At 32.1% G+C, this 27,589-nt stretch overlaps 4 protein-coding genes across 16 annotated transcripts; 1 reads left to right on the forward strand and 3 right to left on the reverse strand.

Annotated features, from left to right (window-relative positions):
• The first annotated feature begins 2,661 nt into the window (after nucleotides 1-2,661).
• Nucleotides 2,662-6,767, forward strand: LOC110617478 (anthranilate phosphoribosyltransferase, chloroplastic). Of its 2 annotated transcripts, none has more exons than XM_021760278.2 (10): nucleotides 2,662-3,266; nucleotides 3,369-3,512; nucleotides 3,684-3,845; nucleotides 3,949-4,032; nucleotides 4,770-4,958; nucleotides 5,492-5,582; nucleotides 5,738-5,797; nucleotides 5,981-6,099; nucleotides 6,222-6,356; nucleotides 6,454-6,767. In XM_021760278.2, the coding sequence occupies exons 1-10, from the start codon at nucleotides 3,006-3,008 to the stop codon at nucleotides 6,463-6,465; spliced, it is 1,257 nt and encodes a 418-aa protein (XP_021615970.1). In that variant the 5' UTR covers nucleotides 2,662-3,005; the 3' UTR covers nucleotides 6,466-6,767. The 2 variants fall into 2 exon arrangements, with proteins under 2 accessions (XP_021615970.1, XP_021615969.1); XM_021760277.2 differs by having other exon boundaries at nucleotides 2,664-3,266; nucleotides 6,451-6,767.
• A 130-nt stretch (nucleotides 6,768-6,897) lies between these two features.
• On the reverse strand, nucleotides 6,898-15,791 carry LOC110617481 (glutaredoxin). Of its 2 annotated transcripts, XM_043957685.1 has the most exons (5): nucleotides 15,773-15,791; nucleotides 7,611-7,752; nucleotides 7,436-7,524; nucleotides 7,265-7,363; nucleotides 6,898-7,127 (listed from the first exon to the last, which is right to left on the reverse strand). In XM_043957685.1, exons 2-5 carry the CDS (start codon nucleotides 7,709-7,711, stop codon nucleotides 7,042-7,044), a joined length of 375 nt encoding a protein of 124 aa, XP_043813620.1. In that variant the 5' UTR covers nucleotides 7,712-7,752; nucleotides 15,773-15,791; the 3' UTR covers nucleotides 6,898-7,041. The 2 variants fall into 2 exon arrangements, with proteins under 2 accessions (XP_043813620.1, XP_021615975.1); XM_021760283.2 differs by lacking the exon at nucleotides 15,773-15,791 and having other exon boundaries at nucleotides 7,611-7,823.
• LOC110617477 lies at nucleotides 8,072-15,793 on the reverse strand. Of its 6 annotated transcripts, XM_021760273.2 has the most exons (14): nucleotides 15,298-15,793; nucleotides 14,646-14,781; nucleotides 14,247-14,383; nucleotides 13,580-13,781; nucleotides 12,977-13,215; nucleotides 12,756-12,867; nucleotides 12,419-12,563; nucleotides 12,055-12,197; nucleotides 11,762-11,931; nucleotides 10,764-11,072; nucleotides 10,622-10,677; nucleotides 10,044-10,258; nucleotides 8,260-9,447; nucleotides 8,072-8,216 (listed from the first exon to the last, which is right to left on the reverse strand). In XM_021760273.2, the coding sequence occupies exons 1-13, from the start codon at nucleotides 15,505-15,507 to the stop codon at nucleotides 8,282-8,284; spliced, it is 3,240 nt and encodes a 1,079-aa protein (XP_021615965.1). In that variant the 5' UTR covers nucleotides 15,508-15,793; the 3' UTR covers nucleotides 8,072-8,216; nucleotides 8,260-8,281. The 6 variants fall into 6 exon arrangements, with proteins under 6 accessions (XP_021615965.1, XP_021615967.1, XP_021615966.1 ...); XM_021760275.2 differs by lacking the exon at nucleotides 8,072-8,216 and having other exon boundaries at nucleotides 8,223-9,447; nucleotides 11,762-11,835; XM_021760274.2 differs by lacking the exon at nucleotides 8,072-8,216 and having other exon boundaries at nucleotides 8,223-9,438.
• A 2,693-nt stretch (nucleotides 15,794-18,486) lies between these two features.
• On the reverse strand, nucleotides 18,487-22,106 carry LOC110616717 (diphthine methyltransferase homolog). Of its 6 annotated transcripts, XR_006351012.1 has the most exons (4): nucleotides 21,572-22,106; nucleotides 20,528-21,238; nucleotides 19,917-20,114; nucleotides 19,465-19,799 (listed from the first exon to the last, which is right to left on the reverse strand). XR_006351012.1 is itself a non-coding variant. In XM_021759192.2 (3 exons), exons 1-3 carry the CDS (start codon nucleotides 21,894-21,896, stop codon nucleotides 18,749-18,751), a joined length of 1,056 nt encoding a protein of 351 aa, XP_021614884.1. In that variant the 5' UTR covers nucleotides 21,897-22,101; the 3' UTR covers nucleotides 18,487-18,748. The 6 variants fall into 6 exon arrangements, 5 of the variants coding, with proteins under 5 accessions (XP_021614884.1, XP_021614882.1, XP_043813434.1 ...); XM_021759192.2 differs by lacking the exons at nucleotides 19,465-19,799; nucleotides 19,917-20,114 and adding an exon at nucleotides 18,487-18,768 and having other exon boundaries at nucleotides 21,572-22,101; XM_021759190.2 differs by lacking the exon at nucleotides 19,917-20,114 and having other exon boundaries at nucleotides 19,465-19,748; nucleotides 21,572-22,101.
• Between the last annotated feature and the right edge of the window lie 5,483 nt (nucleotides 22,107-27,589).

Below are 27,589 nucleotides of genomic sequence, written 5' to 3' on the forward strand. Positions count from 1 at the left end.
AAGTTATGTCAGGAAAATAAATAGAGAATTTAAATCAAATAAGATCTTAGCGTTACTAATTTTTTTTAGATAAAATCAAGTTGTGTAAATATGTATTATATTTATTTTTTTTATTAGACATAATCACAAGTCGAATTGTACGTAAATCGGACTGATGAGTTTGCATCAAATTTGAAATTGGACAGACCAAATAATTATGATTCATGAATTGGACCATAAGGGGATTGGTTACACGCATTCCCTGTTGGAGTCCATTAATCAATCAATCATAATTTTAATTAGGACAGTAGTGAATTATAAAACATAATAATAATAATAGTAAATTATGACATAATTTTTTGTTTTAATTAATTAATAAAATAATTTATTGATTTAAACCTGTTCATCTAATTGACTTTTTAAAATAAATCCACTAAATAAAATTTATGTGTCCATCATTAGCACAAATAAAATTTCAACCGTCATAATAAAAGCAATAACTTCCATTTCAATATGAATCAAAAGTGTTAAATAATTAGAAGTTTTGAGTTTGAATTTTAATTAGAGTTAGTTATATAAAAAATATTTTAAAATTATAAATTTAAATAAAAAAATTATAAACAAAATAATATTAAAAAATTTTGAATTAAACTTTTATAGGAGTGATACTTGAATTCTTTAAAAGAGTTCAGAATTTCTAAATAGAGGTGTTACGATATGTTGATAGGATGATTTGCTGATGAAAGGCAGTCCTAATTAAAAGGAGGAATCAATTTGTTTAATGAAAATAGGGCTAAATAAGATAGGCTTGATGAGAAAAGGGTTGGAGTGTTTGGAATGCTCATGAGACTAGGGAGTCCAGATGCTCTTTAAAATAGGTCAGATGTCCAAAAAAATTTAGATATTCTTCGCTTGTAAGATAATAAAAAAAGCTCGAAAGTTTGAAAATTCTTTAAAATTTGAGTAGTCCAAAAATCTAAGGACTCGTGAGGATAAGAGTAGTTCGAAAGCGAAAATTTAGAAATTATAAATTTCTTAAAATATTCAGAAGGTTTGATACATAAATTAAATCTGCTATTTAAAAATTAGAAAATTCTTCGCTTTTTAGTGTATAAAAATGTGTGTAAAGTATAAAAACAACAAGATTATGTTTTTTTTTATTATTATTTATTTATAATTGAATTTATACTTGTGTAATTATTTTTTTTCTGTAACTCATCATGAATAAAATAAAATTTTTTATATATTTTTATATTTTTTATATTTTTTTAATTTTTTAATATGTCGGTGACTGAAAATTAAAGTTTAAATGTCCGTGACAATTAGGGGTGAGCAGTATTCGATTCAAACTGAAAAAATCGATCGAACCGAATCGATTTAAAAATTTGGTTTGATTTTTTATATATTTTGATTCGGTTCGGTTTTTAATTTCAGAAATTTCGGTTATTTCGGTTCGGTTCGATTTTGATAAAAAAAAACCGAACCGAACCGATTAGTGATAATAATATATTTATTCAATAATATAGAGAAATTAAATCATATTAAGATTAAAATATTTTAATTAAATTTTAAAATATTAAAAATAAAGTGTAAAAAATAAAAAAATTATTAAAAATCGAAATCGATCAAATCGAACCGAATCGAACCGAATCAGACCGGTTCGGTTCGATTCGATTTCTGACCAAAATCGGTTCGGTTCAGTTTTTATAAACACTAAAATTTCGGTTTTCGGTTTATTCAATTCGATTCGATTTTAAACTGAACCGACCGAATGCTCACCCTGATGACAATGACTCTATTATAAATTTAGAGCCAATTATATATAAATATCTAAAAATTATAACTCTAAACAAAAAAGAAAATTATAAACTAAAATAAAGAAAAGAAAGTTTTAGGAAAAAAAAAAAAAAAGGATGAAGCCCATTATCGACGAAATCAAGAATGAAATTAGTAAAAATTCAAAGAACCAGAAGGCTATTGCCCAATATTTTTGAATATGATTAAGTGGGCAAGTTTACTAAGTTAGCAGCCGGCTGCTTCAGATATCTGCAAAGAATTTCTGAATTTTATCCACGGAGTGAGTCGACCTTTTGGCTTTTACATACCAGGTGGAAGGAGACGGAGGTTTTCACGAGTTTGTCAAATGAATATCGGAGGCGCCGGCTGGCTATATTTGCGATGAACCGGGACAAAATTGTTAGCAAGATTCTTACCCATAATATATCCGTACAACATAAAATTATAAATTTATATTTATGTGAGATATATTATAATTTTAGTTTATATAAAATTTTTAAATTGACCAAGCATAAATACTTGGGTGTTAAATTAAGATATAATATTTTTCAAATTGATAAAATATAAGTAATGTAAATTAAAACGATAAACTTATTCTGTGTTTTCTATATTGATTTACAAAAAATTAAATATTTATATTGTTAATATTAATAAAATTATTTTTAAAATATATTATTTTTTAATTTAGAGAAAATATTAAAAATTAATTTATAATATATTTTAATTATAAAAATATTAAAATACTTTTTAAAAAAATACTATATAATTTCATTTATTTTCACTTTAAAAAAATATAAAAAAATATTTTATAATTTTACCTATTTTTAGGTTAATAATGTCGAAATATAAATCCCGAAATGAAAAACCCAATCAATTTTTATCAAACTGGTATATTCATCGGAATATAGAGAAGAAGGCGCTTTTCAGGCTCTATCCTTAATGCCAAACATAGTGTTAGTAACGGCAGCCAAGTCTCCCTCCCGTTCATCATCAGTTACTTTCATGAAACGCACAGCTCAAAACCAACCCAACAACTCCATATATATATATATGTAAATAAAATCTACATTTCCATTGCAGGATACCAATTGATTGGTCAAATGCCCTTTCCAAATCCTCATCGATATAACCTTTCCGTTTCTTTTTCTCAATCTCTTTCTACTCCCATTCGTTTTTCATTTCCCCACTGCGGCGTTTTGCTATTATAGTTTGTTTCTTCAAGACACCAAATGGCTGCTGCTGCTTTTACTTTCTCTTCGTTCTCTTCTCCTGAGCCTGTAATTCCTGCATCGTCATTAACTCGGTCGCCAATTTACCATCTTCGTCATGATAGCTGCTCTGCTTTGGCCACAGGAATTTACTGTGCCAAGAGGCAGATAAGTGCTATCAGATGCGGAAATGGTAGCAGCTGCAGCAAGAGAGCCACGCTGGTTACCGCCCTTTCTAGTGTTTGCGAAAAATCGTCTCCATCCATAACTGCATTTAGTGAGGTGTGCCCCTTAATTTAATTTTTCCGTTATGGGGATTATGTTTCTTGTATTTTTTTTTTTTTTGGGGATTTTGCTTTCTGAGATTTTCCCCTTCGTTTCTAGCTGATCGAATCACTGATTGATCGGGTGGATTTATCGGAATCCGAGGCTGAAGCATCGCTTGATTATTTATTAAATGACGCTAACGAGGCATTGATCAGTGCCTTCCTTGTGTTGCTGAGAGCCAAAGGGGAGACTTATGAAGAAGTAAGTATTTTTTGCCTTGCAGTTATTAATTCCTTCATCAATTTGCTTTGCTTATTTTCAGTTACACCATTAATTTGACTCCACAGAGCAATTACTTTTCTTCAAAGTGTTATTACAGGAAATGAGCTGTAATAGAACAAAAATAATTAGGGGATTTTATTGGGCTAACAGATTGTGGGATTGGCAAGGGCGATGATTAAGCATGCTAGGAAAGTTGAAGGGTTAATTGATGCAGTTGACATTGTTGGAACTGGTGGGGATGGAGCCAATACTGTTAACATTTCTACAGGGGCATCAATACTTGCTGCTGCTTGCGGTGCAAAAGTTGCCAAGGTCACAAATTTTCCATCTCTTAACATTGAAATTTTTCGTGCCATGTGATGTGATTGATTTTATATTCTAAATATGTTGAAACTTGTTCTTGTTTGCTTCACAGCAAGGGAATCGATCTAGTTCTTCTGCATGTGGAAGTGCTGATGTACTAGAAGCACTGGGGATAGTAATTGACCTGGACCCGGAGGTAGGTTTTTTATAAATGAAAATCGTTAATATCTGTACTTTAGTAGATGCTATAACTGTTGTTTCGGTGCTTCTTGAATGTCAGTGTGGAATATAGACTTTAAAGCAGCCTTTATGGTGTGAGGCAGCAGTTGAGTCGGCAAAAAGATTTATGTGATATCTGATACAGCATATTGTAAAGGGATGTAATTCTTGGGTTGCTTCAAATTTTTTTTTGAAGTTTTTAATGTCTTCTTCTGGTGTACACTGTCATTATGCTGCATAATTAACAATTCCCACAAACTTGAGACAATAACCAGTCTATGTCTAAGGAGTAATATGCCAATTTCTTATGAGATTTTGCTGGAATTTCTTATCATTTGTCTTCCTGAGCTATGGATGGAATTATGTTCTGGACATTGATTATCTAAGAAAGATTATGTACTGTGAGATTTCACATGATGTCCATATTTCTTGGGCTTTAGTCTAAAAGAGATGTAATAGACGTATATCTTTTTCTATGACTAAGATTATTTTCTTTGTTTTCATAATTGCTTTCTGTAAATATAATTGATGTTTAAATATAAAGTGGTGACGCTATTGTTTCTTTTTTTTGTTGTGGACTTTTAATGGATTACCTTATAGATCTTGGGCAAAATTTCAATCTGTAGGCTTGCAAATCCATTTATTTATGGATAAAAGTTGATGTTCTTGCATATATTGATTTAGTTTGTTCTCTCTCCCTTTTCTTTAAACCAGGGGGTGTCAAGATGTGTGAATGAAGCAGGAATTGGCTTTATGATGTCTCCAAAATACCATCCTGCCATGAAGATTGTAAGTCCTGTGAGGAAAAAACTAAAAGTAAAGACTGTATTCAATATACTGGGCCCTATGTTGAACCCTGCTCGTGTACCTTTTGGTGTTGTTGGAGTATACAAAGAAGGCTTAGTAAGTACCTTTACTATGAACTCTAAATATAACATATTTTCTTCTCTTCAACAACTGAAAATTGCTAATGTTTGCTACCATAAATTGAGAAAAAGGAATAGTCATTTTGAGCTTATTCACCATCTGGTTCAAATTAGGAGCCTATCCAAATTGTGTTTTGGCCTTACTAAATTTTAAGCTTTTAACATGTTGACTGCCTTAAATCAAATTTCTGTCATATACCAAATCTTTTAATATCGTTGGCCACTGCACGTCATTGTCCACAGTTGTAAGTGGATGCTGCTACATTTAAAAATCAGAAACATATCTAGAAGCTTTTTAAGTTAAACCTTAAGATCTTTAGTGGGGCCAAAGAAAAGGTTTGACTCCGAGGAGATGGGGTTATGGGAGACTTTTGGAGGTAGACTACTTCCCAGTTTCCACCTCTCCTGCCCAAAAGGCTGCTCCTTTCAAGTAACCTGTGTTCTTTTCAGGTAACTTGTGTCATAATAAATCATCTCTTAAAAGATAATTCTTATATGTTCATTGGATAGGTCGAGAAAATGGCTAAAGCATTGCAAAAATATGGGATGAAGAGAGCATTAGTTGTTCACTCGGAGGGCTTAGATGAAATGAGCCCCCTTGGTATGATTTCTTCTTTTTCTCCATTTCTGTACCTCAAAATCTGTCTAGATGGATGAATGAAATTATTAGACTTAGATATTTGACTGGTATTTAATTATTCCATTTTGCTTTTATTCTTCTACTCCTCTCATTTTTGTGTTTTGGCATGAATACAGGACCTGGGATAGTCCTTGACATCACCCCAGAAAAGATTGAGAAATTCTCATTTGATCCATGTAAGATCTTCTCACTGACTTGTAATTTGTTCATTTCTTTCTTTGAGAAGTAATTTTACGTGGCTCAGCTCAGAACTCAAAATGGAAAGTATCGCACTTATACTCAAGTTTGCTCATCCCTGCAGTAGTATGGATGACTGATGATTTAAATTGCTGACAAACCAAGTAATTTTTTTTATGCAGTGGAATTTGGTATTCCTCGTTGCACTTTAGAGAGCTTGAGAGGTGGAGGCCCAGATTACAATGCAGAAATACTAAAACGAGTGTTATCAGGGGAAAAAGGGTCCATTGCGGATGCACTTGTGAGTTTCTTCAATCCATTTTGATCTGAGAGTTCCCTTTCTGCTTGTGGTTTGCGTGCATGTGAATTCATTACATGGGTAATCTTTCGAAACCAAGTTCTGAGGTGAGAATATTGTATCAGATCCTTAATGCAGCAGCAGCTCTCTTGGTTAGCGGCTGCGTAGGCAGTTTGGCTGAAGGAGTTGCTTTGGCGCGGGAGACACAATTATCAGGAAAAGCTATGAAAACGCTTGATTTGTGGATAAAGATTTCAAATGTAAGTTAAAATTTTGTCTCCTTTCTCCAAGCCTTTCAGCATTTGTTGGAATTGAACATCACTAGTTTATTCCATCCCGTTTTTGTTTCGACAGCAGCAGAAGGTGTAGGACGAAATGCTTATCAAGACTGCCCGAAACATTAAGCAAAAGCAGCCTTATCCATACAGTGGGCAATTCTACTAGGAATATTTGAGGAATGATTTTATATTAAAAGCGTTTACATAAATCTCTAAATTTTCTGTGTAATAAATTGCCTTTTAGCACAGGAAGTTTTCAAACTTGATGGTTCTTTTGGATGGGTGCATTCAAATCACTAGAATTAGAATGTATGTTTCAAGTGAACTTGATAAGATCGTGTAGCGCATAATGAAAGTAACAGTAACTTGAAGGTGCTTTTGTAATTTATTTAATTATTTCCTCCAAATATAAATGAGTCAGGCAGAGAGAAAGCAATGCTCCGAACTCCAAATATGAATGCAATGTTGCAGGGGCTGCATTTTTATGCCAGGAAAATTGCAATTTTCACAAGTAGGAAAAAGATGGAAAAACACGTGAAAAAAAGCATACCAACATTCACTATCCAAAGGTTTAGCAGTGTGAAAGACATCATTTAGATTCGTCCGCGACAAGTCGCATGATTTGTTCTTATTATTATTACACATGAATATCTGGTTTTGACATCATTCACAAATTAGCGGAGTTGTTGGCAATGGCACTGGCTTCCTTGAGAAGAGACAAGAGCTCACCTTTTTGGTACTTCTCCATGGTAGCTGCAGCAACCAACAAAACAAGATAATGGGGGAATACAATTGGAATCATTAGGCAGGCAAATGCAAAACCAAGAAAATTGAAGAGAAAACAGAACAAGATGAAGAAGACTAAAAGAGAAAATGGAATATGGCCTTACAATCACAACCACCTATGTGTTTACCACCAATAAACACGTTAGGTACAGTCCTTTGCCCAGTCCACTGTGCCAAAGCTGATTGAATTGCAGTTCCATCACCTTCAACAGATCAATTTTCGTAAAAAAATTTGCAAAATATTTCTATTAGGGAAAGAGTGTTTACACGCTTACTTTCCTTATCCAGTTCAATGACCTCGAAACTTGCTTTTAATTGTGTGAACAGCTGCTTCACCCTCTCGCAATAACCACAGTAGGTTTTGCTGGAAACAAGAACACGAACACGACAATAATTAGGGTGATAATCAAATACCCATTAAAAATAAAGAACGATAGGAATTGGAGAAACCTGAAAACGACGACAGGAGCAGAGGTCGAGATCTCCTTGGCTTTAGTAAGTGCCATCTCAATTTCTTCTTTGGTATTGGCGGAACTCAAGAACGAACCCATTTCTTATCAATTGTTATTGTTGGAGAGAGAGAGAGAGAGAGTCACGGGCCGAGCAAGGAGAACAAGTGTCCCGTGATCGATTGTCGGACATAGATTTGGTGCGGGCGCCCAGATTCACTAACCCCAAGGGTTTCGAGACCATCAACAGTCTCCAGAGCGAATAATCTTATCAAAGTCAAAACAAGTTCGTTTTACTAAATGGGTTGGATCTTTGAGCCCAAAACCGTATGCGACAAATTTTGGTTAGCCAATTTTTTTTATTTAATAAAATATTTATATTTAATTTTATATATTTATTTTCAAATATGTAATTTTTGTATTTAATGAAATAATAAAAATATAATAAATTACTGCTATACCTTAATCTAAATATGTATTATAAATATGGATATCATATACTGATGTTTATCATCATACACATGTTAACATACAATATAAAAATAAAATAAGAAAGTTGGAAAGATAGAATAACAGTGCTCTCAACAGCAAGTATGAAAGCTAAGTTGATTTAAATTCTCAAGAAGTAGATTCATATACAATATCGGTAGAATAATATGTGAAATCAATGTTTCATTTTGATGCAAAAATGGCTTCTAAATCTTTGTATAACCGATTTGGTTTTAACTTGAAATCTGCAGGTGAGTTACTGGATGAGCCACCACTGCTTTTGTTTGTCCAAAACCCACTCCATTTAGTATGGCTGGTTGAAGGGTCCTTTGGAGTTCCACTTCTTTCAGCAGTAAAGCTAGCCCTTGCCAGGTCTCTTAGCTGTTTTGGCCATGTTTTATCTGTTGCTCTTTTGATTCTCTCAGAAAATGAGCCTGTCTCCCCTCCAGTTTCTCCAGCTTCCTGTGGATTCCCTGGTAGTCTGCTTTCCAGGTTTCTACTCATTTTCTCTGGGATGAAAAACAAGAGAAATCCAATTGATGCAGTTTTAAGACCTATTGAAAAGGACTTCTTAGCAGGGTCCAGTTGCTTTGTCTGTATGTACAATGCATACCATTCATTTATTATTTGTGCCAAGAATCCTTTTGAGAAGACCACAATCATGAAGATTCCAACTTTAGTTTCATCCCTGTCTGTTAAGTCCTTCTCCAAAAGTGCGAAACATGTAGCGAATAGAACCACTTGACAGGAAACACTGATGATCTCAACCAATTGGACCTTTTTCTTAATAAAAGGCTTCTTCAGGACAAGGAAAAAGAGCTGAAAGGAAGTGATGCACAATAGGATAACTGCTGGAGTTTTAGAGGACCAGTTGTCTAAGTAGGCACCAACCGAAATTCCCAAAGAAACTCGCTTGACCGTCTCTAGCAGTGTGTAATATATTCTAAGCACTCCAAACAGTTTCTGAATAAAAGGAGCTTCTGCATCTTCTGTTTCATCATCAGATGCAATGATTTGATCCCTTTGCTTGCTGGAATTACCCATTGAAATCTGTGACAGCATGTATTTAGGGGGCCCTCTTAGATCCTCAAATAAAGCACCAAACTTTATTAGATAAACAGAGTTAGTTTGGTTTTTCCAGGTCCATTGCCCTCTTTTACCAGGACCTAAAGATACTCGGATGATTTCTTGATACCAGTGAAAATTTTGGCCTTCTTGATGGACTTCCTTGTACTGTAGTAGCTTTCCAAGAGTAATTCCGATAGAGAGGAACAAGAACAAGCACAAAACTGAAAAACCCACAACACCCAACAGCAGAACACCAACAATCCGCCCTGATGCTGTTCCTCCTTGGACCACAAAACCAACATCAGCAAAACAGTGCAAATAAATTACGTAATTTCAAGATCTCCTAAACAATGAAAAACATCAGAAAGAGTACGCCAAGCATAGTGCATTTAAGTCTTGCAACTGTTGCACATTATAGGCATGATGAATGAGAACCATTTCAAAAATGTACTGAATGTCCAATGCTTAGTGGTTAAACTCTATTTGCCATGTTTCAAACTACAAATATTACAGACTAGTGATCAAGCAAAAAAGCTAATATATTCCTGGTAAGGTGCTCCAGCTTCACAGTTTCTAAGAAGCAATCAAATGTATGACCTCATCACAATCTTGCTAATAATAGTAGTAGGCAACCATGCATATTAAGCAATACGTAACAGTTAATTCTCAAGAATCAGGGAAAAGGTTGCAAGAAGTAACACTGGGTTTTATGGTTTTCTTTCCCATACAAAAATTTAGCAGTAGTTTCAGAATAATACGATGACAAAATTAATTATAGACGTTCTGTTATAATATTTAAAGCTTACTTTTCCTGCTCAGACATGCTTCCTATGCAGAGTAGGAGATATATTTGAGTTAAAGGTGAATAGCAAGGTACCTCTAATAATAGAAGCAGAGGCCTCACAGATACAAGGCAATGCAAGAATCATGAGAAATATCTCAAATCTTGGGAATGTTAACGCTCCATAACCCCTATGCTTTTCATAGTTTTTCTTCCTGAATTTTAGAATAAAAAAGAGCAGAGCATGTAGCAGTATCAAACTGCCACCAACTACAGCTAACCAGAACATACTTCTATAAAAAATTCTCCACCTACAACAGCAGTTAAAAGCACAAGATATCAGACTAATGCATTAAATAATCTTCATGCAAGAGCTCAAGCAAAGAATTAATCATACTAAATGAGAAGATGAAACAAACTGTTAAGCATCCATATAACAAGACGAAGCATTAAGCACCAGTCTGCAATAACATGAGATGGTAGCAAATGTTTCTAGCAGCCTCAACTGTGGCATTCCTTCCAAAATTTTAGTTTTGGTTAAACGTTTGGGCTTTCACATTTACTACAATTCAGAAGTTTCTAAATTTTCTTTGATTGCGGGTTGAATTTTTATCATGATTTTATGATAGGGAAGAGTTTAATTTAGGAAATAGAAAGAAAATAGACTCACTGACCCATTTGAATACTGTGGATCAAAAATGTATTCTGCTTCTGGATTAATATCCTGGCTCTGCAAAAAATGATGGATTCTATCATATAAATGATTACTACAGCTATTTGAAGTTGAGAACAAGTCATAAGAGAGGGCATGCTAACCTCAAAAAATGATCTGTACTCCATTGGAGTGAGTGGCAAACCATATACTGGGGCAGCAATATTCACATTTTCTGCGTCCAGTTGCACACTCTGCGAAATTTCTGAATCATGAATATCAGAAATGTAGGAACGCTGAGCAGCAGAGGAATTTGTGCCCCACATGATTGGATGAATACCCCCAGATTCCCATGGGAGACTGAAGTAGGGAATACTCCACTGTAGACCTCTTGCAAATTCATAATATTCAATTGGCAATGTAACTGCTAACCATCTAGAAAGTGCAAAAACCTGAATGTAGCATGCAATTCTCTGTGCAAAAGACATATATAAGATGCTTTTAGTTTTGTAATGATGATCAGAAGCTGGTCAACTTCAATTATCATATTATGAGAAGATAGGATTTTTTTTTAAAAAAAAGGAAAAGATTATAATTTTGCTTAACATCATTGTATCATACGCAGTTAGTAAACATATAATGATTTTGGGACTGGGTCTGTGAAATCAGCAAATGTGGAACCATCAACCACAACATAGTGGAGATTAAATTCAATAATTTTAGGGTAATGTGTGTTTGATGGTACATTTTCTGGGAGAAAATTTCTTTTTAGATGCAATGATGAAGAGTATGTTTTGCTTCTACATTAGTTTCAGTCATCTCACTCACACAGCCAAGAAGGAATGAAAAGGTTATGCTGCCATCAGCTATCAAGTTGCAGAATTTTAACAAATATTGTATTCACCAGAAAACTGAAGCAAGGAGATTGCAAATGCAAAATTATACAGAATTATGGGTGATATCTGAAGAAGATTTGGAGTATGAACTGATGTGCTTCCAGTATTCTGTCTGAGATGTGAGGATATCAAAGGTGGAGAAAAGAAATTTCTGAAACTCACAACAACCATTCCCAACCGAAAGTTTAGCCATTAGAACTATAAAATATCAAAAAAGTATCAAAGTGTTACTTAATTAGAGAATTTTTATGAGTCAAGTTTCATACAAAAAGATTCCTTGTAGGATCAGATGCCAGCAGGGAAGACGAACTTGAAAATGCTCCAACAGACTGAAGGCTTGCTGTCGACACAGTGAGCAGTCCAGCAGCAGAAGATGTTGCCAGGAAAATAGCAGTTGCAAAAGCAGAGATTACAGAAGATATAGTCGGTATACAATCTGAGTATGCATTTAATAATATACTTCAGCAAATCATCAAAAAAATATCTGGGGAAAACAAGAACTTTACTTCTAAGAATACACAAAACTCAGTAGAGGCTAAAAGTGAACCAAGGTCCTTACAGTGTCTCACTTGTAGAACGTTTGATGCCAGATTTTTGTTTCCAGCGACGTCTGCAGTTGCATTTTGAGGAACAATGACAGATACAATATCATTATCGGCTTGTATCTGTGCAACGTACTTGGTCCTACTTATTTCATGAAAGCTGGATTCCATTAAGAGCAATAAATCAACATATGATGAAATTAACCCTTTTCTAAAACATGATAGCATATTATTTGCCTAGACTTACCTAAATATGGAGCACAGAAGTGAAATATCTAATTTTGGCAAGTGCACCTGAGTGTGTTTGTGGGGTATGCATGTTAAGTGTTAATGTAGGTAAGCATACAGAGATGTTGGTAAAAATAACATGAGATTACTTGCCTCTGCAAATGGCCTCCTGAGATTGATAGAAAAGAAGAGTTGAAACCAAATACAGGCTTCATGAATTTTATTGATACTGGGATGCTGTCATCCTTTGTCCTTGAGTTAGAGAATGTACTTAGTCTCACAGCAGGCCTTTGAGAATCTAAAAGTAGCATTAACATCCATCTCAGAAGATGTAACCATATCCCTAAATCTCGATGAATATGTCATGTTCAATTGATTGAAGAGTACAAAAACTTATCTCCATCTCAAAAAAGAATATGAAAATATTGGATCTACTAAAACAAATTTTCTTATCCTGCTTTTTCTGTCTTCTAAGTTTGGTTGACCATACCATAAAGAAAGGTAACTGGTGCAATTGAAGAAACAGGAGTCCAGGATCTGCTTATTATAAAGTTTGAACGAATATCTACCGTGATGACCGCAATGCTAGATGTATTAACCACCTGAATGGAGAAAGATTGGAAGAAGTGAAAGCTGAAAAGTACAAGAAAAGAAAAAGCAGTTTATAGCTAAATGAGCATCAAGAAAAATAATAGCTGAACACCTACTGACCTGAAAGCCAAATCTGCGGTTCCCAAGGTTTTCTCCACTTACAGGAAGAAGTGAACCCTCACTCACGTTCAGAGAACCTAGAATTTCAGTAGATGAATTGCGAACAGGTTCAGAAAAATACAAATATACCTTCAACTTGTCATAATCATTTGTTGCCAGCACTGTTCTAGTTTGATGGCCAAGCTGAAGTCGCTTTTCAGGAACATGAATTCTCAGGTCAACAAAGACACTTCTTCTATCTGTAGAATAAACCACCAAATATACAGAGCGAAACTAGAAAACATTGGACAAAAGAAGAATGGCAGAAAAGCTGTTAGAGCAAAGTCAATAGGAAGTTCAATCTGAATGAGACACCCACAAAAGCATAAAGAAGCTTCTTCAGCCGCTATATAAAAAGTATGCAAAATGGCACAAAACCCAAATAGTATTATTTTGCAGGGACCCTCCTTAAGAAACTAAATTAAAGTTTATATTGAAAGAAAAACAGAAGATAAATGTCGAGAATTTCTGTATCTGTCAAAACTATTGTTGGCATCATATTTTGGAAAGCAATGTAGAAATTATTTTAAGTTGACAACAAGAGGAATGAGCAACAAAACTCACCAAAATGAACAGAGAAACTAGAATTTGCTACCCTTGTAAATGTGTTTCCCGCGTTATCTGTACAAAAATTCTTATCCATTACCAGTATCACCCGTCCATAAAGATCAGCAGGTGACAAACCCACCAGAAGAGAATATTTGAGGTTTGGTTGCAGAATAGTCAGTGAAGAAGGTATTACTTGGCCAGGACCATAGACCAGCAGCTGTAAGGAGAATAAGCAGCAGACTATGAGAAACTACTAATTACTACCAATACATACAAATTGACAAAGAATCTATGCAGAGACAGTGACTCAGTTGCTATATTGTTTATTCATATTAGTGATAGCCTATTGATCAACAAAATAAACACTTTTCAGGGAAAAAAAACACAAGAAAATTCAGTAGCAGTACAACCGTATCATATTTGTGCACACTCTATGGTAATTATTTCTTTCTATAGGGAACTTCCTTGGAGAAACTCATATTATTAGTTCCTTGGCCTTGCAGATAATGATTTCAGATTTTGAACCCCTAATTAGTCAAACCAAGGTGAACTGAAGTTTGTATTTGACACTTCAAAATGAACTAAAATCATCCTCTAGAAGTACAAGAAGAATCTTCGGTCATATATCCACAATAATGAAGGCAACAGATAGAACTTTGATATTATTCTGGCACCTACTCACATTGCATGTATTTACAGATGAACATCCAAAAGTCCCTCCACCGGAGCAGGGTTCAGAGAAAGAAATATTTACAGAAACATTTAGAGCATTTGTAAACGAAGTTGATGCAGTTATATAAGCTGTTGGCGGAATAGTATCTGCCCAGAAAAGAAAAAAATAAACCGCCATTAGCCTGACTTCTAGTCAACATAATTTCCTAAAGATCCAAGATCTAATTTTTAAGGAACAATTCTCTTGATTTCATCTGAAATAATAAATTCAAATTTTCTAGGAACGTAAAGAAAAGAGATGTGCTTTGGGAGAAAAAAAATTACAGCTAAAGAAATCCATTGAATTAGAATGTGAAATATAACGTTTTTAGCAATATTGCTTAACAAAGACTAGGGAAAGTTTCTTAACCAACAGTCCAGTTATATGTAGTGCAGCCAACTCCTTGAGACCCATCGATGCAGACCTCAAATGTATGATTTCCATCCTGCAACCCATCGTATAAAACCTTCATGGTCCCGCAATCAGAAGCTGTGTCATCATCCAGCTGCATGCATCACATATTCAAACTGAATAACCGAGTCACTTCCCAATAAGGAAAACAAATTAATCCCTCCTCCATGATATTACTTGGTACAAACAATAAACTAAAAGAATATGCCTCTAGTAGCTTAGTAATACTGCAACTTGTACGTTTAACAACAGGTTACTGAGCAAATGTGAAATTTACTACAAAAAGCTGAATCGTGGGGTGAAATTAGAGAAGTGAAAATTTCAACTTCTCTGTTCAGAGAGCAGATACGGAGGTCTTAGTTTCATTTTATGAGGAGTGCATCCAAGTGAAAGGTAGTTACTTGGGGTTTGTGAAGACCCAACAAAATAACAGTATCCTCAGCAGATTCGTGGAAAGATATTACAGTCGCGCAAAAAACCAAACACTTTCCTTCATTACAAGCAGAATAAAGGACAGAGTATTCAAGCAGGTGAGAGAGAGAGAGAGAGAGAGAAGGAGAGAGAGGGCCAACCAAAATTAACTAATACAAATACAGAGTTTTAATCTAACCTTGCAACTTATGCTACAGTTTGTGCAAGAATTCTCATTCCCACCCACCAAAACTTTAAACGCAAATGTGGCTGTGTTCAAATGTGAGAATGCATGGGGAGCCTTCAAGAACTTCACCGATACCTCTGAATCACCACAAAGAGCTCTAAAACACAAAAGGGAAAAAACCCAACAAAGGAAAACCAACCATGAAAGTTTTAACAAACCCATTTCTATTATGGAAGTCTAAACCATGAAGAGCCTAAAATCTACAAGAAAATGGGAGAAATTTGATGGGTAGTGATAGGAGAACAAGAAGGGCATTGCATGTAAATGGGTGTGGGGAAAATGTGGTAGAGAAGGACAGAAGGATCAGGTGAAATAATTGAAGTAAGAGAGTGGCGTAGCATATGGGGTTAGTGATTAATGAAGGATGAGTTTTAAGGATAGAGAACATGAGACTGACAGTACAGAGCCAGTGTGCTCTGTGAAGATAAGAGAGAGAGAGAGAGAGAGAGAGAGATTCTCCAATAAGGATTTGTATTTGAAAGAAGACGGACAACGAAGAAGCATTCCTCCTGTTTTGGCCATGAAATTTTTGTCAGCGACTGAAAAATCTGCAAAAAGTATAGGTTGAAAATTGCATGTCTCCATCAAAATAAAAAAAGAAAGAAAATTGCATCTCTGTGACAACGCCACCCAAAAGAATTAGGAACCAACTTAATTAAATATGTTATAATTAAAAGATGGGAAAATTACTTTTTAGTCCCTCAGGTTTAACGTAATTAACACTTCCGTCCCTCTATTTTGGCGACCCAACACTTAAGTCCCTCACTTTCTCTTCCGTCCAATTTTGTAGTCCTTCCGTTCATTTAAACCGTTTGGTCAAAGAGTCAAAAGTGAGAGGTGATAATTTTTTCTAAAAATACCCTTCTCTTAATGTGAAATTCCTTTTTTTTTTTCTCTTTCATGCTTTCTCCCGTTGAAGAAGAAGAAGAAGAAGAAGAAGAAGAAGAAGAAGAAGAAGAAGAAGAAGTTGCTGGGTAGGAAGAAGAAGAAAAAGTTGCTGGGTAGGAAGAAGAAGAAGAAGAAGAAGAAGAAGAAGAAAGATTTGCTGGGTAGGAGGAAGAAGAAGAAGAAGAAAAAGTTGCTGGGTAGGAGGAAGAAGAAGAAGAAGAAGAAGAAGAAGAAGAAAGAAGAAGAAGAAGAAGAAGAAGAAGAAGAAGAAGAAGTTGCTGGGTAGGAAGAAGAAGAAGAAGAAGAAGAAGAAGAAGAAGAAGAAGAAGAAGAAAGATTTGCTGGGTAGGAGGAAGAAGAAGAAGAAGAAAAAGTTGCTAGGTAGGAGGAAGAAGAAGAAGAAGAAAAAGTTGCTGGGTAGGAGGAAGAAGAAGAAGAAGAAGAAGAAAGAAGAAGAAGAAGAAGAAGAAGAAGAAAGAAGAAGAAGAAGAAGAAGAAGAAGAAGAAGAAGAAGAAGAAGTTGCTGGGTAGGAAGAAGAAGAAGAAGAAGAAGAAGAAGAAGAAGAAGAAGAAGAAGAAGAAGAAGAAGAAGAAGAGGGTTAATTTTGTCAATTCACGTGTCCCAAACGGCTATTTTGAACGGAAGGACTGCGAAATTGGACGGAAGAGAAAGTGAGGGACTTAAGTGTTGGGTCGCCAAAATAGAGGGACAGAAGTGTTAATTACGTTAAACCTGAGGGACTACAAAGTAATTTTCCCTTAAAAGATAAGCCCACAGAAAATTAAATTTTGAAGCCAGGAAGAATTTCAATCCTTGGCAATGGGACCTTAACTCATCAAAACTAATTTCTTCATTTCTAAAGTCTCAAATATGTATGCCCATTCAGCTACCACTGTCGCGTGTAGGCCAAATATTGTCTTTTGACAAATTTCTCGACTGCCAGAGGAAAGGAAACATTATGCTCAGCTTCATTATTAGTTTCCTTTTTCTCAATCTCTTGTACGTTTTTTAGTATTGGGACTAATAATTTACTAATAAAATGTTTAAATATCAATAGCTCTTTTATCCTGAATTTTCTTTTTTTTTTTTGGAAAAGAGAAATTATTATTGTCAGTACTCATGCATCTGATAGAGCCACTCTGAATTGCCAATGATTTTGTTGGTACTCACACATGCATTCCCATATACTCGATTTATAGAATTTACCGGCAAATGTAAATATGGAAGCGGATTGTTATCTTAAAGGGCGGTTTGAATAAATAAATAAATAAATATTTAAATCTTATAGTTAAATTTAAATTAATAACATTCTATAAGCATATCCGGAAGGTTATATTTGTTTTGCCGATTAAAAACCAGTGGAAGTTTTCAAACATCCAAACCAAAACTAGTCGGGAGTCGAATTGGGCTGGAATCAGTTTGAATAAAACTTGAAATTAATTTTAAGGAATTGACTCCGTTTCTCTTTTTATATAATTGCATTTGGCTCGGTGGTCTAATTTCGATTTAAACCATTTAAAAAAATTTCAAATTATACACGTGAGCCTAACTAGATCGAACTAAAAAAATTTGCAAGTTAAACCGAAACTTCCATGAATCCAATGAGAATCAACTTAAAATATTTTAAATTGAAATTAATTAACCTAATTTATAATTAAATCGTTTTCGGTTTCTCTCCTTCCTCTACCTAAGAATCCAAAATGAACCTGAAAACGTTGATTTTTTATATAATAATAATAACAATAATAATAATAACTAAGTCAGGATTTAAAATTAACTGAGTCCCACCCGAAGCCCTCTTTATTGCTTGTCAGCCAAAAAGCCAATTGCAACAGAAATTCCAGCATATTTTCTTGCTTCACCAGATGATTGGCTGTTGGACAAATTTTTTTTTTTTTTTCAAAAAAGTCGGGTACAGACATATTTTTACAGTGGTTATAAATAAATAAATTAATAGACAAAGGTTCACGTGCATGCACAAGGATAGGGACAGGGTAGAGCTTCCATTCCATGGACGGAGACCATAGTGCTGTTTCACAGCTGTTCATTTTTGTATGAGACATCTTCAATAAACTTGCTATTGTTAGCAGAATCTGTCCAACAACCCCACTTATCTCAAAAGTTTATTGGATTATATTTATATGAAATGATAATCGAATCCCAGTTGTTAAGTTGTGATTCTTCCTAATCTTCATTTTTCTGAAACTATAATTAGTGCTATTCTCAACAACCCGTTTGAGAAGGATGGAAGCTCTATAATTAGAAGTGCATTGCATTGATTGAGAAGTTAATTTAAATCTATAAATGATTCAATGAAAGCTCTGGTAGCTAGTGGAAGTTTAATTTGTCCTTTGGTGGCATGGACCCATAATATTACAGATATTATTATAAAAAAAAAAAAAAAACTTCCATGTACGCAACATCAAACATGTATATGATTGATGTTTAAATTATGATCCTGGTGGCCAATGCAGAATTCAAAGATCAAAGCTCAACCTCAAAAACATTATCTCTTCACCCCAAAAGAGTGTGCTCTGTACGCCAAAAAGAGAAAGTGAAAAAAAATAAATAAATAAAGGCACCCTTTTGAAATAGAGCCAAGATGGGAAAACATGAACAAGAAGAGAGAGAGAGACTCGCATATAAAAGAATGAGCTGGCCTCACAATTGCAATAAATCCATGCTTGGATTACTATAAGTATCAGAACTAGATTAATTAACAGGCTAGGCTGCCTTAAATTTGTTGGCTACAAAAATTATAGCTGTGCTTTTTTATCCTAAACGATTGATCCGAGTAAAAAAAAAAAAAAATTAAAAATTCTAGTTCATTTGAAAATAAATTGAAGATCAATACTATCGTTTAAAAAGCCATGAAAAAATCCTTTGATTTGAATTGCCTGTAACCAGTTGTCATTTGAATTACTCTAGAACTGATCATTTTGCCCATATGTTATGGATGTTTAAAGACATTTAATATGGCGTGCGGAGTTCATAATATATGAAATCGTAAAATTCTTAAAAAGTCAGTAAATGATTTTTTAACATATAAGATTTTAATAGTTAAAATTTAAAAGAAAAAATACAAATTTGATAATTTAATATGATAAGGCAATTTTTTTCCAAATAAAAATAAGAAGTTATATCATATGCCAATTTTTTTATTTAAAAAAAAAAAAACACTATTGTTAAGCTAATTGTCACATTCTTGTAAAACCCCACACATTGTATCATAGCAAAAAATATATACTATCAATTATTTAAAATCTCATTTCTAATTAAAAATTTTAAATTATATACACGATCCTTATTAATATGAAAAGATGGAAGCAACACCCACAATGCACAGTATGCCCTCGTGATAAAGGAACCAGGTACCAGGCCCACCAGGATGCAGGGTGCAACCTAGTCCAGAATCTCCTCGGCTAGTCATTAAATGTCCACGGAAAATAGATGCCTAGATTTGTATTCAACTCTCAACTTTGAGCAGCTGAGCTATACAACCTCCCGACTGCAACTACTTGTTTAGCAATGCCCTAAAGTAAGTCAAAGCCTCAACCAAATTTAGCAATGCCTACTGCCTAGGGTGACTATTGCATATTAAACTGACAAAACTTGTCCAACATGGTTGAAACAAAGTTGTTAGTTTGACATATGAAAAATTTGACGAAACAATATATGATCTATGTTAACAAAGCTAAGCAACCATAAAAAATGCTAAGTGACGCTGAGAAGATTCACTGAAATATTCCATCAATGAAAATTTTGACTACTTCAACACCAATGATATGTCCATCTTGTTCTCCCCCACTTTCTTTTAGACATGATAGCAATGAGTCAAATGACAATAAAGAAGAGAAGGCGACCTCAATTTTTTTTAGTGCTACTATAACAAAGTAGATCATAAATGTGGGTGAGGGAAAACCCAACAATGCTAAAGTAAATACGAATTAAAAACATTTTCATAAATTATATAAGACTGTACTACAGACATGTCTAATAAGCAGCACAATAAAAACCCTCACAATTATGAAAATAGAAGACATTGGAGGGCTTATTTTAAGGGTGAAAGCTTGTGTCTTCTAGCTAGTCTTTCATATTCAATTCTCTAAAATAGTCACAGCTACAAATTCTTATTGTAAATTACTAGTAAACCAAAAAGAAATTAAAAAAGAGTCGGACAGCATGGATGATGCATACCTAACAAATTACAATAAAACATCACTAAAAAAGCAGCGGCAAGACATGGTTTGAAGATTGAAATATACTCAGGAAGCAAGTTTATCAATTACATACCTTTATTGTTTCCTGGCATCCATACCCGCAGAAGCCGATCATAGAAGGAACAAGTAGCCACCACATTGCTCTTCTGCTTGTCCTCTTGAGCCAATTCTCTCCTTTGCCAATCAGCCCCATAAGCAAGTGAGCCATGTTTTCCGTAAGTTTCAATTAGTTCGCCTTTGTCATCTTCAATCTTTACAATTGCAAACCCGTTATGCATACAAGCTGCCAAGACCAGACCTGGAATGTATGGGTGGTGCTTGACTCTCCAAACTCCTCCACCTAAATGAATTGAGGTCTCGTTTACTGGTTTTGAGATTGATCTTACATCCCAAAGTCTTAGATACTCATCATAACTACCAGTAACTAAAGTATTAGGATTACTAGGACACTTTGCAATGCAGCAAACACCCATCTTATGAGCCTTCGAATTCTGAAATGCCATGTTTGGAGGACTATCCCGCAAATCCCAACAACTGAATTTGCAGTCATCCGAGCCAGTGTACACCAATTGTGGTTGGTGCATATCAAAGGAAGTAGCCCATAGCTCAAAATCATGAGCTTTCCATTCTTGACTTACATCGAGTTGTGACTCTGAGAAGGAGACTATTGAGACAGAACCATTTGAAAGTCCAACCGAGATGGATGTGGCTGATGGATTCCAATCCAAGCAAAGGCACATAGAGGAGCTGATTTTCTCACCACTGATCTCTCTTAGAACGCCCCCTGCCTCAAAAATTAATACAAGTTATCAACAAAAGGAAAAAAAAAAAATCAATCCAACAAAAGAAAAGAACATTTAATCAGATTTATGATGGATAGTCGAGTACAGTGGATGTGGTGGCCAAAGACCTCAAAACGGGGCTCATTTTTCAATATCACTTGTATCAGGTATGATAATGGCTTCATTTGCATCTTGAAAATACATGGATAAGGCAATGAAAAATCTTAAATTAACTAACTAAAATTTCAGGATCAAATCCTTCCCTCTCTTTTTATTTCTAAAAACCCAAAATTAACATTTTACACATATTGAAAGTTCTGATATTTTTTACCCACCTTTTTCTCCATCTGAAGAGCACTCTAAGTCATGAATTCTCAAGCACCCATCAGCATCGGCTTGTGCAAGCATTGGCCTGTCTACCGCGCCTCCAACGGGATTCCACTTAATATCAAAGATCCCTGCCGTTTCCACGCGATGAAACAAATCAAAGCGGCCGTCATCAGCATCAACATCGAAGAGCGAAATGCTTCCAGATCGGCTCGGCCGATCGCCCTCTTGCAGCGTGTAAGTTGCGGCAGCTAAAACGTGGCGGTGCAAGTCATGCGGACAAAACTCTACCGCATCTGCATTGCCGTCAAGATAGCAGTGCGCCACTTCCATATCCAGGCCCAAAAAAGTCCGCTACTGATATGCTGTTGGTTCAAATGATTGGGGCATTTTCTCGAACAGGTTGTCGACCCAGGTAGTGTCTATGTAAAGCGTCCGTTTTGACTTTGAGGAAAGGGTTAATGAGAAAAGGCGCGAGAAAATGCCGAAAGTGTAATTAAACGACACCGTTTTTCATTAAGTTGAAGTAGCTTTTTTACAGAAAATGGAAAAGTAAGGAAATTGCATAATAAATCGAAGAAAATGAGGTTTTTTCTTAAAAAAAAAAAAAAAAAAAATGTATAATGTATATCCAGAATTTTGGGATTAGCTTAGCTCGAACAGCCTTTCCGATTCCAAAATTAGGATGCAATATCTTATGCTCCTACGTTCAAAATTGTTTGGAAGAACATAAAACAATGTATGTAAGCGTACATGAAATACCGAATCAATTATGGATTGATAATATTTATAGAATAATTTATTTATAGTTTAAACACAATAAATTCATATGATTTTGTATGAAATATTTCATATATTTATATTTTAAATTTATAATTTAACTTTTATCTTCAAAATTTATATTCTTTTTTTGACACATACTTATCAAATATAGAATTTTATATTAATAAATTTTTTTTTATTATGTGTTGGCCATTTATATTTTTTATAATTATTTCATATAAATTTTTTATATATCTTTTAAAACATTAGATCTTTTTATTTTTCATTTTGCACCATTTGTTCCAGTTTGTTATATTTTCTTTTTGAAAAAGTTAAATTGAATGCTTTTTCGGTGCATTTTATAAAGGATTTTCTGAGATATAATTTTTCAACATTCAAGAGTTTGAGTTTGCTTCTTCAATGGGTTTTCTTCTCCCTTTGGGAGATTCTACTTACATAGTTGGATGCGGTATTTTTAAAAAACTCAAGAGTTTTACCTGTCCATCCTGATAATAAACTTTTATATTTAAATCGAAATATGCTTTTTACAGTAATTTTATGTTGCATTGAGTTTTGGGTTTCAGTAATATTGGTTTGATTGGTGGTCTTCTAAGGGACCTTGTTGTAGAATATGATAGTACTCCTAGTTTAGTTAGAATGAGAGTGAGTTAATTAGGTGAATGGATTTTTTGATTTGATTTATTGAATTAGTTAATGGATAAGTTTGCGACTCTCTTTGAGCTATGTTTGAACTATTAATGTAAATTTTGCTTTTAGTTTTTTTTTTTATATACATATTCTTAATACACACTTCATGCATATATTTAAAAAAAATATACTTTAAAAATTAATATTTGTTATAATTATCTATTGTGTCACGGAAATAAAAAAATGAAATATCGTAAAATTATAGTATCATGTAGCATGACAATTGATTAGGATAGTGATGAGCTTGTTAATGAATATGGTAGGAAAAATTTTAAAAGTTAGATATTCTACCAAAGGAATTCAAGAATTTATGTGGTGAGCATTGAGGAATATTTTACTAGCTGAGGCGAGGCTAGGAAGGAGAGAAGTTAAAGTGGATTTAGCTTGTCTATGGTGTGGTGGGGAGGGGAATTGGAGGTAAGTAGGGTATGTTGTACAAGACATTAACCTTGCCTTTATTAATATGCTTTGGTATAAAAAAGAAAGAACGAACTTGCTATACAACACACTTTAAAATCTTTAAATTTTTTAAAATTTTGAAACCATTTAAAGCGTTTGAGTGAGTTTTTTCTTCATTAACAAGCATAAATTTATAGTGTTTTTTATCATTTTCACTGATAGACGGTCATAGTAATAGTTGATAATTTTTTATAATCCTTACGATATTTCAACAAGATCGCATGCTTGGGTTTGTTGCAGTTTTGGAAAGCATTGAGAGTTTCTTTGTGCTTATCCTAGTCACTATGTTGAAGGCGTCGATCCCTTGATAGCGGAAACTCTAGCACTTCGGCATTTTTTACAAATTTAACAGTAGCATTTTGATGAATAATGAATTATTTTCATAGATTCTTAAACTTTATTTTTTGCACTTAAATCACTGGACTTTGGACTTTGATAGTTTTAAGTTGGGTATTGTTACTTTTTTATTATTATTTTTACCAAATATTGTGTATAGGTGGAATCGTAGGCAAGCTAATAGAAGGGTTTACAAATTCAGAGTAATGATAAAATCATAAGGCTCAACGGTCTGAAAAACTACCTGCTACAAAAAAATATGCAAAAATGGCATTGAATGAAAAGAATATGATTTGTGGGTTTATACTTTTATTCAAACCCTTACTTTTTTGTCTACTAAGGTTGGTTTTATTATTATTATTAAATATAAGCTCGATTTTATATAAAAATAATTGTTTAAATAATACTTATGAAATTAATAATTATTTTATAATTAATATAAAATCAATTAAAATTATATCAGTCTATATATAAATATTTAATTTAATCATTATCATTCTCGTATAGAATCATACTCTCAGTAACTTTATCCTACTTTTTAATTTAATAATTAATTTGCTTTCTTCCGACAAGATACCTACAGCCGTCAAAATATAATTAAAAATAAAACTTTATGGTCCTCTACGCTTTCACTCTATATATTATGCTTTTAATCGAGATTAGTAACTTTTTTTTTTTTTAAACAAAGGAAAGAAGTTCTTTTAATATTAATATTCCTCTCTTATGCTTAGTAATTAATTTCTGATCATCATTACAAAAATAATGTATAACATAATTTTATTCAAAAATTGACATTTTTTTTCCTTATTAAATGATGAGAAATGCCGGCTTTGGAAACTAAAAACTAAAATAATTTTAATGTAGAAAATACCATAAATAATTTATGATTACCTTATTTAAAAATTGTATAATTAATTATTTTATAAAATATTATAATATGATTTTAAAATATTATATTATTAAAAAATTAATTTTTTATTTATAAAATATATCATAACTAATAAATTTATCATTTTATTTTTAAAACTCAACACTTTAATTATTCAACTTTAATTTTATTCAAATTATAAATTTATATGTAAAAAAACATTTTAAAAATTTAATTTTGTTAAATTCAAAGATTTATCTCAAGAATTGGTTTATTCGCAGCCGACTCCAATAATTTGATAAATTTATTATTGTTTTTCTTTGATCACGACTTGCTTCCAATAACCTGAGGAATTTATTGTTGCTTTTCTTTGATAATAAAAAGAAGGAGAGGATAAAATGGAGAAAGAAAAAGAAATAAATTAAGAGAATAAAAATAAAAATAAGGAGATTTTAAGGATAAAATATATTCATTGATTTAATAAAAAAATAAAGAGACATTCAATTTAAATAAAAAATAAAATTTAAAAATTAAAGTATTAAATTTTAAAAATAAAAAATATATTTATTAATTATGCTATATTTTTAAATTAAAAAAATATTTTTTTTATCAAAAGATGTCATTTACCGTTTTTTATTTTTTATGAAGTGAAAAAACTATTTTGTTATAAGATATAAAAGGGCTTGATGTAATTTTCATAATTTATTTCATGAAAGTTTTATAAAATAATATTAATTTTTTCATATAAATTAATTATAAATATATATTAATTTAAATAAATTTATTTTAAAATAAAAATATTAAATTTAAACTAAACTTAAATTATCTCAAAAGTTAATTACGGGGAAAGAGTGCCCGAAGGCCTTCAACGGTCTTTTTTTCATAATTTATGAATTGAAAGTAAAATAATAGTTGAAAAGGTGAGGGCTGTGGACATTCAACGGTGATGATACCTTCTCCATAGTTTAATGTAAAGTTGGGTTCCACTACGGCTGCGCCTATTCATGTACAATTCATAATAATGTATAATTACATTTTTATACATGCGAGATGAGAATATAAAAATATTTTTTTAATTGGAATAATTTTCCTACTCTCCAACTAGCTAGAGAAGAAAGCAATCCTTATTCTTTGGCCAATCAAATGTCTGCGCTGCTGTGCCCACTCCTTTTTCAAACTTTAATTTATTTATATATTTTATTTTACATATATCCATTTGGATATTTTTAAATTATGAGCATATATATATATTTTTGAAAGAAGAAAGCCTCTTAATTAAATTTACTAGGTAAAGTATTATAGATTAATTAGAATCAGAATAAATAAATATAGAGAATAATTTAGTTTGTGATCTTTGTGTTTCTAATTAAGTCCTTAGCTTCTACATATAGGCAATATTGGGCATCATGGATTAATTCGTTTGAAAGAATCCTACATTTAGAATTGTGTCCTACCTAGTTGCCAAAAACATGTTTCCATTAAATTTTCATTTAATTTACTTCAAAGAGTAATAATATTTTAAACAATATTTTTTTAAAAAAAATATTCATAACTATAGTTTTTGAAAGGCAGATTGATTTCACATTTATGTATATTTGCATTTAATTTTATTTTTTTAATTTAAATTTAATTCACTCAATTTTTATATTTTTATATAATTGTAATTAATTTATAAATTTTTAAATTTAATAATTTATATAGCAATTTGATAATGTATGTAATTGGTCAATTAATTGAAAAAACTCAATATTTATGTCAATTTATATTTTAATTTAAACACTTAAATTTTAAATAAATTAGTCTAATATTTATATTTATATATAATTTTTTATTAATTTTTAAAAGCAAAATTAAATAATATTAAATATATAATTTACATTTTTAATATTTATTTTATAATAATAATTATAAATATTTTATAACAGAAATATTATTTAATTTAAAATTATAGTCTACAAATATAATTAAAAAATATATATATTATAAAATTTTCATAATTATTAATATAAAACAAAATCTATTCACGGCATATTTAATTATTATTTTTTTAAAATTAAATATAATTAAATATTATTTTTATATATAAAATTAATTTATATTTTAAAAAAATATTACATTTAGTATTTTAATAAAATTTATATAATTTAATTTTTTAAAATTAATAAAAATTATATTAAAATATAACATTAAGTTAATTCATTTAAAATTTAAATATTTGAATTAGAACATAAAATAATATAAATATTAAGTTTTTTTTTAATTATTTGATCATTAACTTATATAAAAGATAATAATAATAACAAAATTTATAGGTTAATTAAAATTGTATAAAAATATAAAAATTAAGTCAATTAAATTAAAATAAAAAAATTTAATTAAAATATAAATACCCAATACAGTAACTTTTTCATAAAATAATAGCAGTAACTTCTATATATGTACATACTAAAATCAATATATCGAGACTCCAACTACATTTGTATATTGTTATATTTTAATATATTTATTTATGTATATATGTCTTTTTTGAATTAAGTGTTTTAAAATATTTTTCATAAAATAATATCATCTAATATTTTTTAATATTTATAAAAAAACTTACAAAGCATTTAATATGGAAAGGTGAAAGTACACAAGTTAGAAAATTTTTATATATAATAAGATGAAAAAGACGCCAACGTTATATTTTGGAATTAAAATATATTCTATCACTATATTTAAAACAATATAATAATATTATAATTAAAATTAAGAGAAATTTACTTATATTTAAATTATAAACTTATACTAAGATATAAGGTTGACCTTAAAGAATAATTTCACTAGTGAAATTCTTGATTGGTTGAAAATCTCTTGTATTTTCAGAAGATCTATGGCTGAATCCAGTTTAAAC

The sequence above is a fragment of the Manihot esculenta genome, chromosome 6 (genome assembly GCF_001659605.2).
Source record: "Manihot esculenta cultivar AM560-2 chromosome 6, M.esculenta_v8, whole genome shotgun sequence".
NCBI classification, from domain to species: Eukaryota; Viridiplantae; Streptophyta; class Magnoliopsida; order Malpighiales; family Euphorbiaceae; genus Manihot; species Manihot esculenta.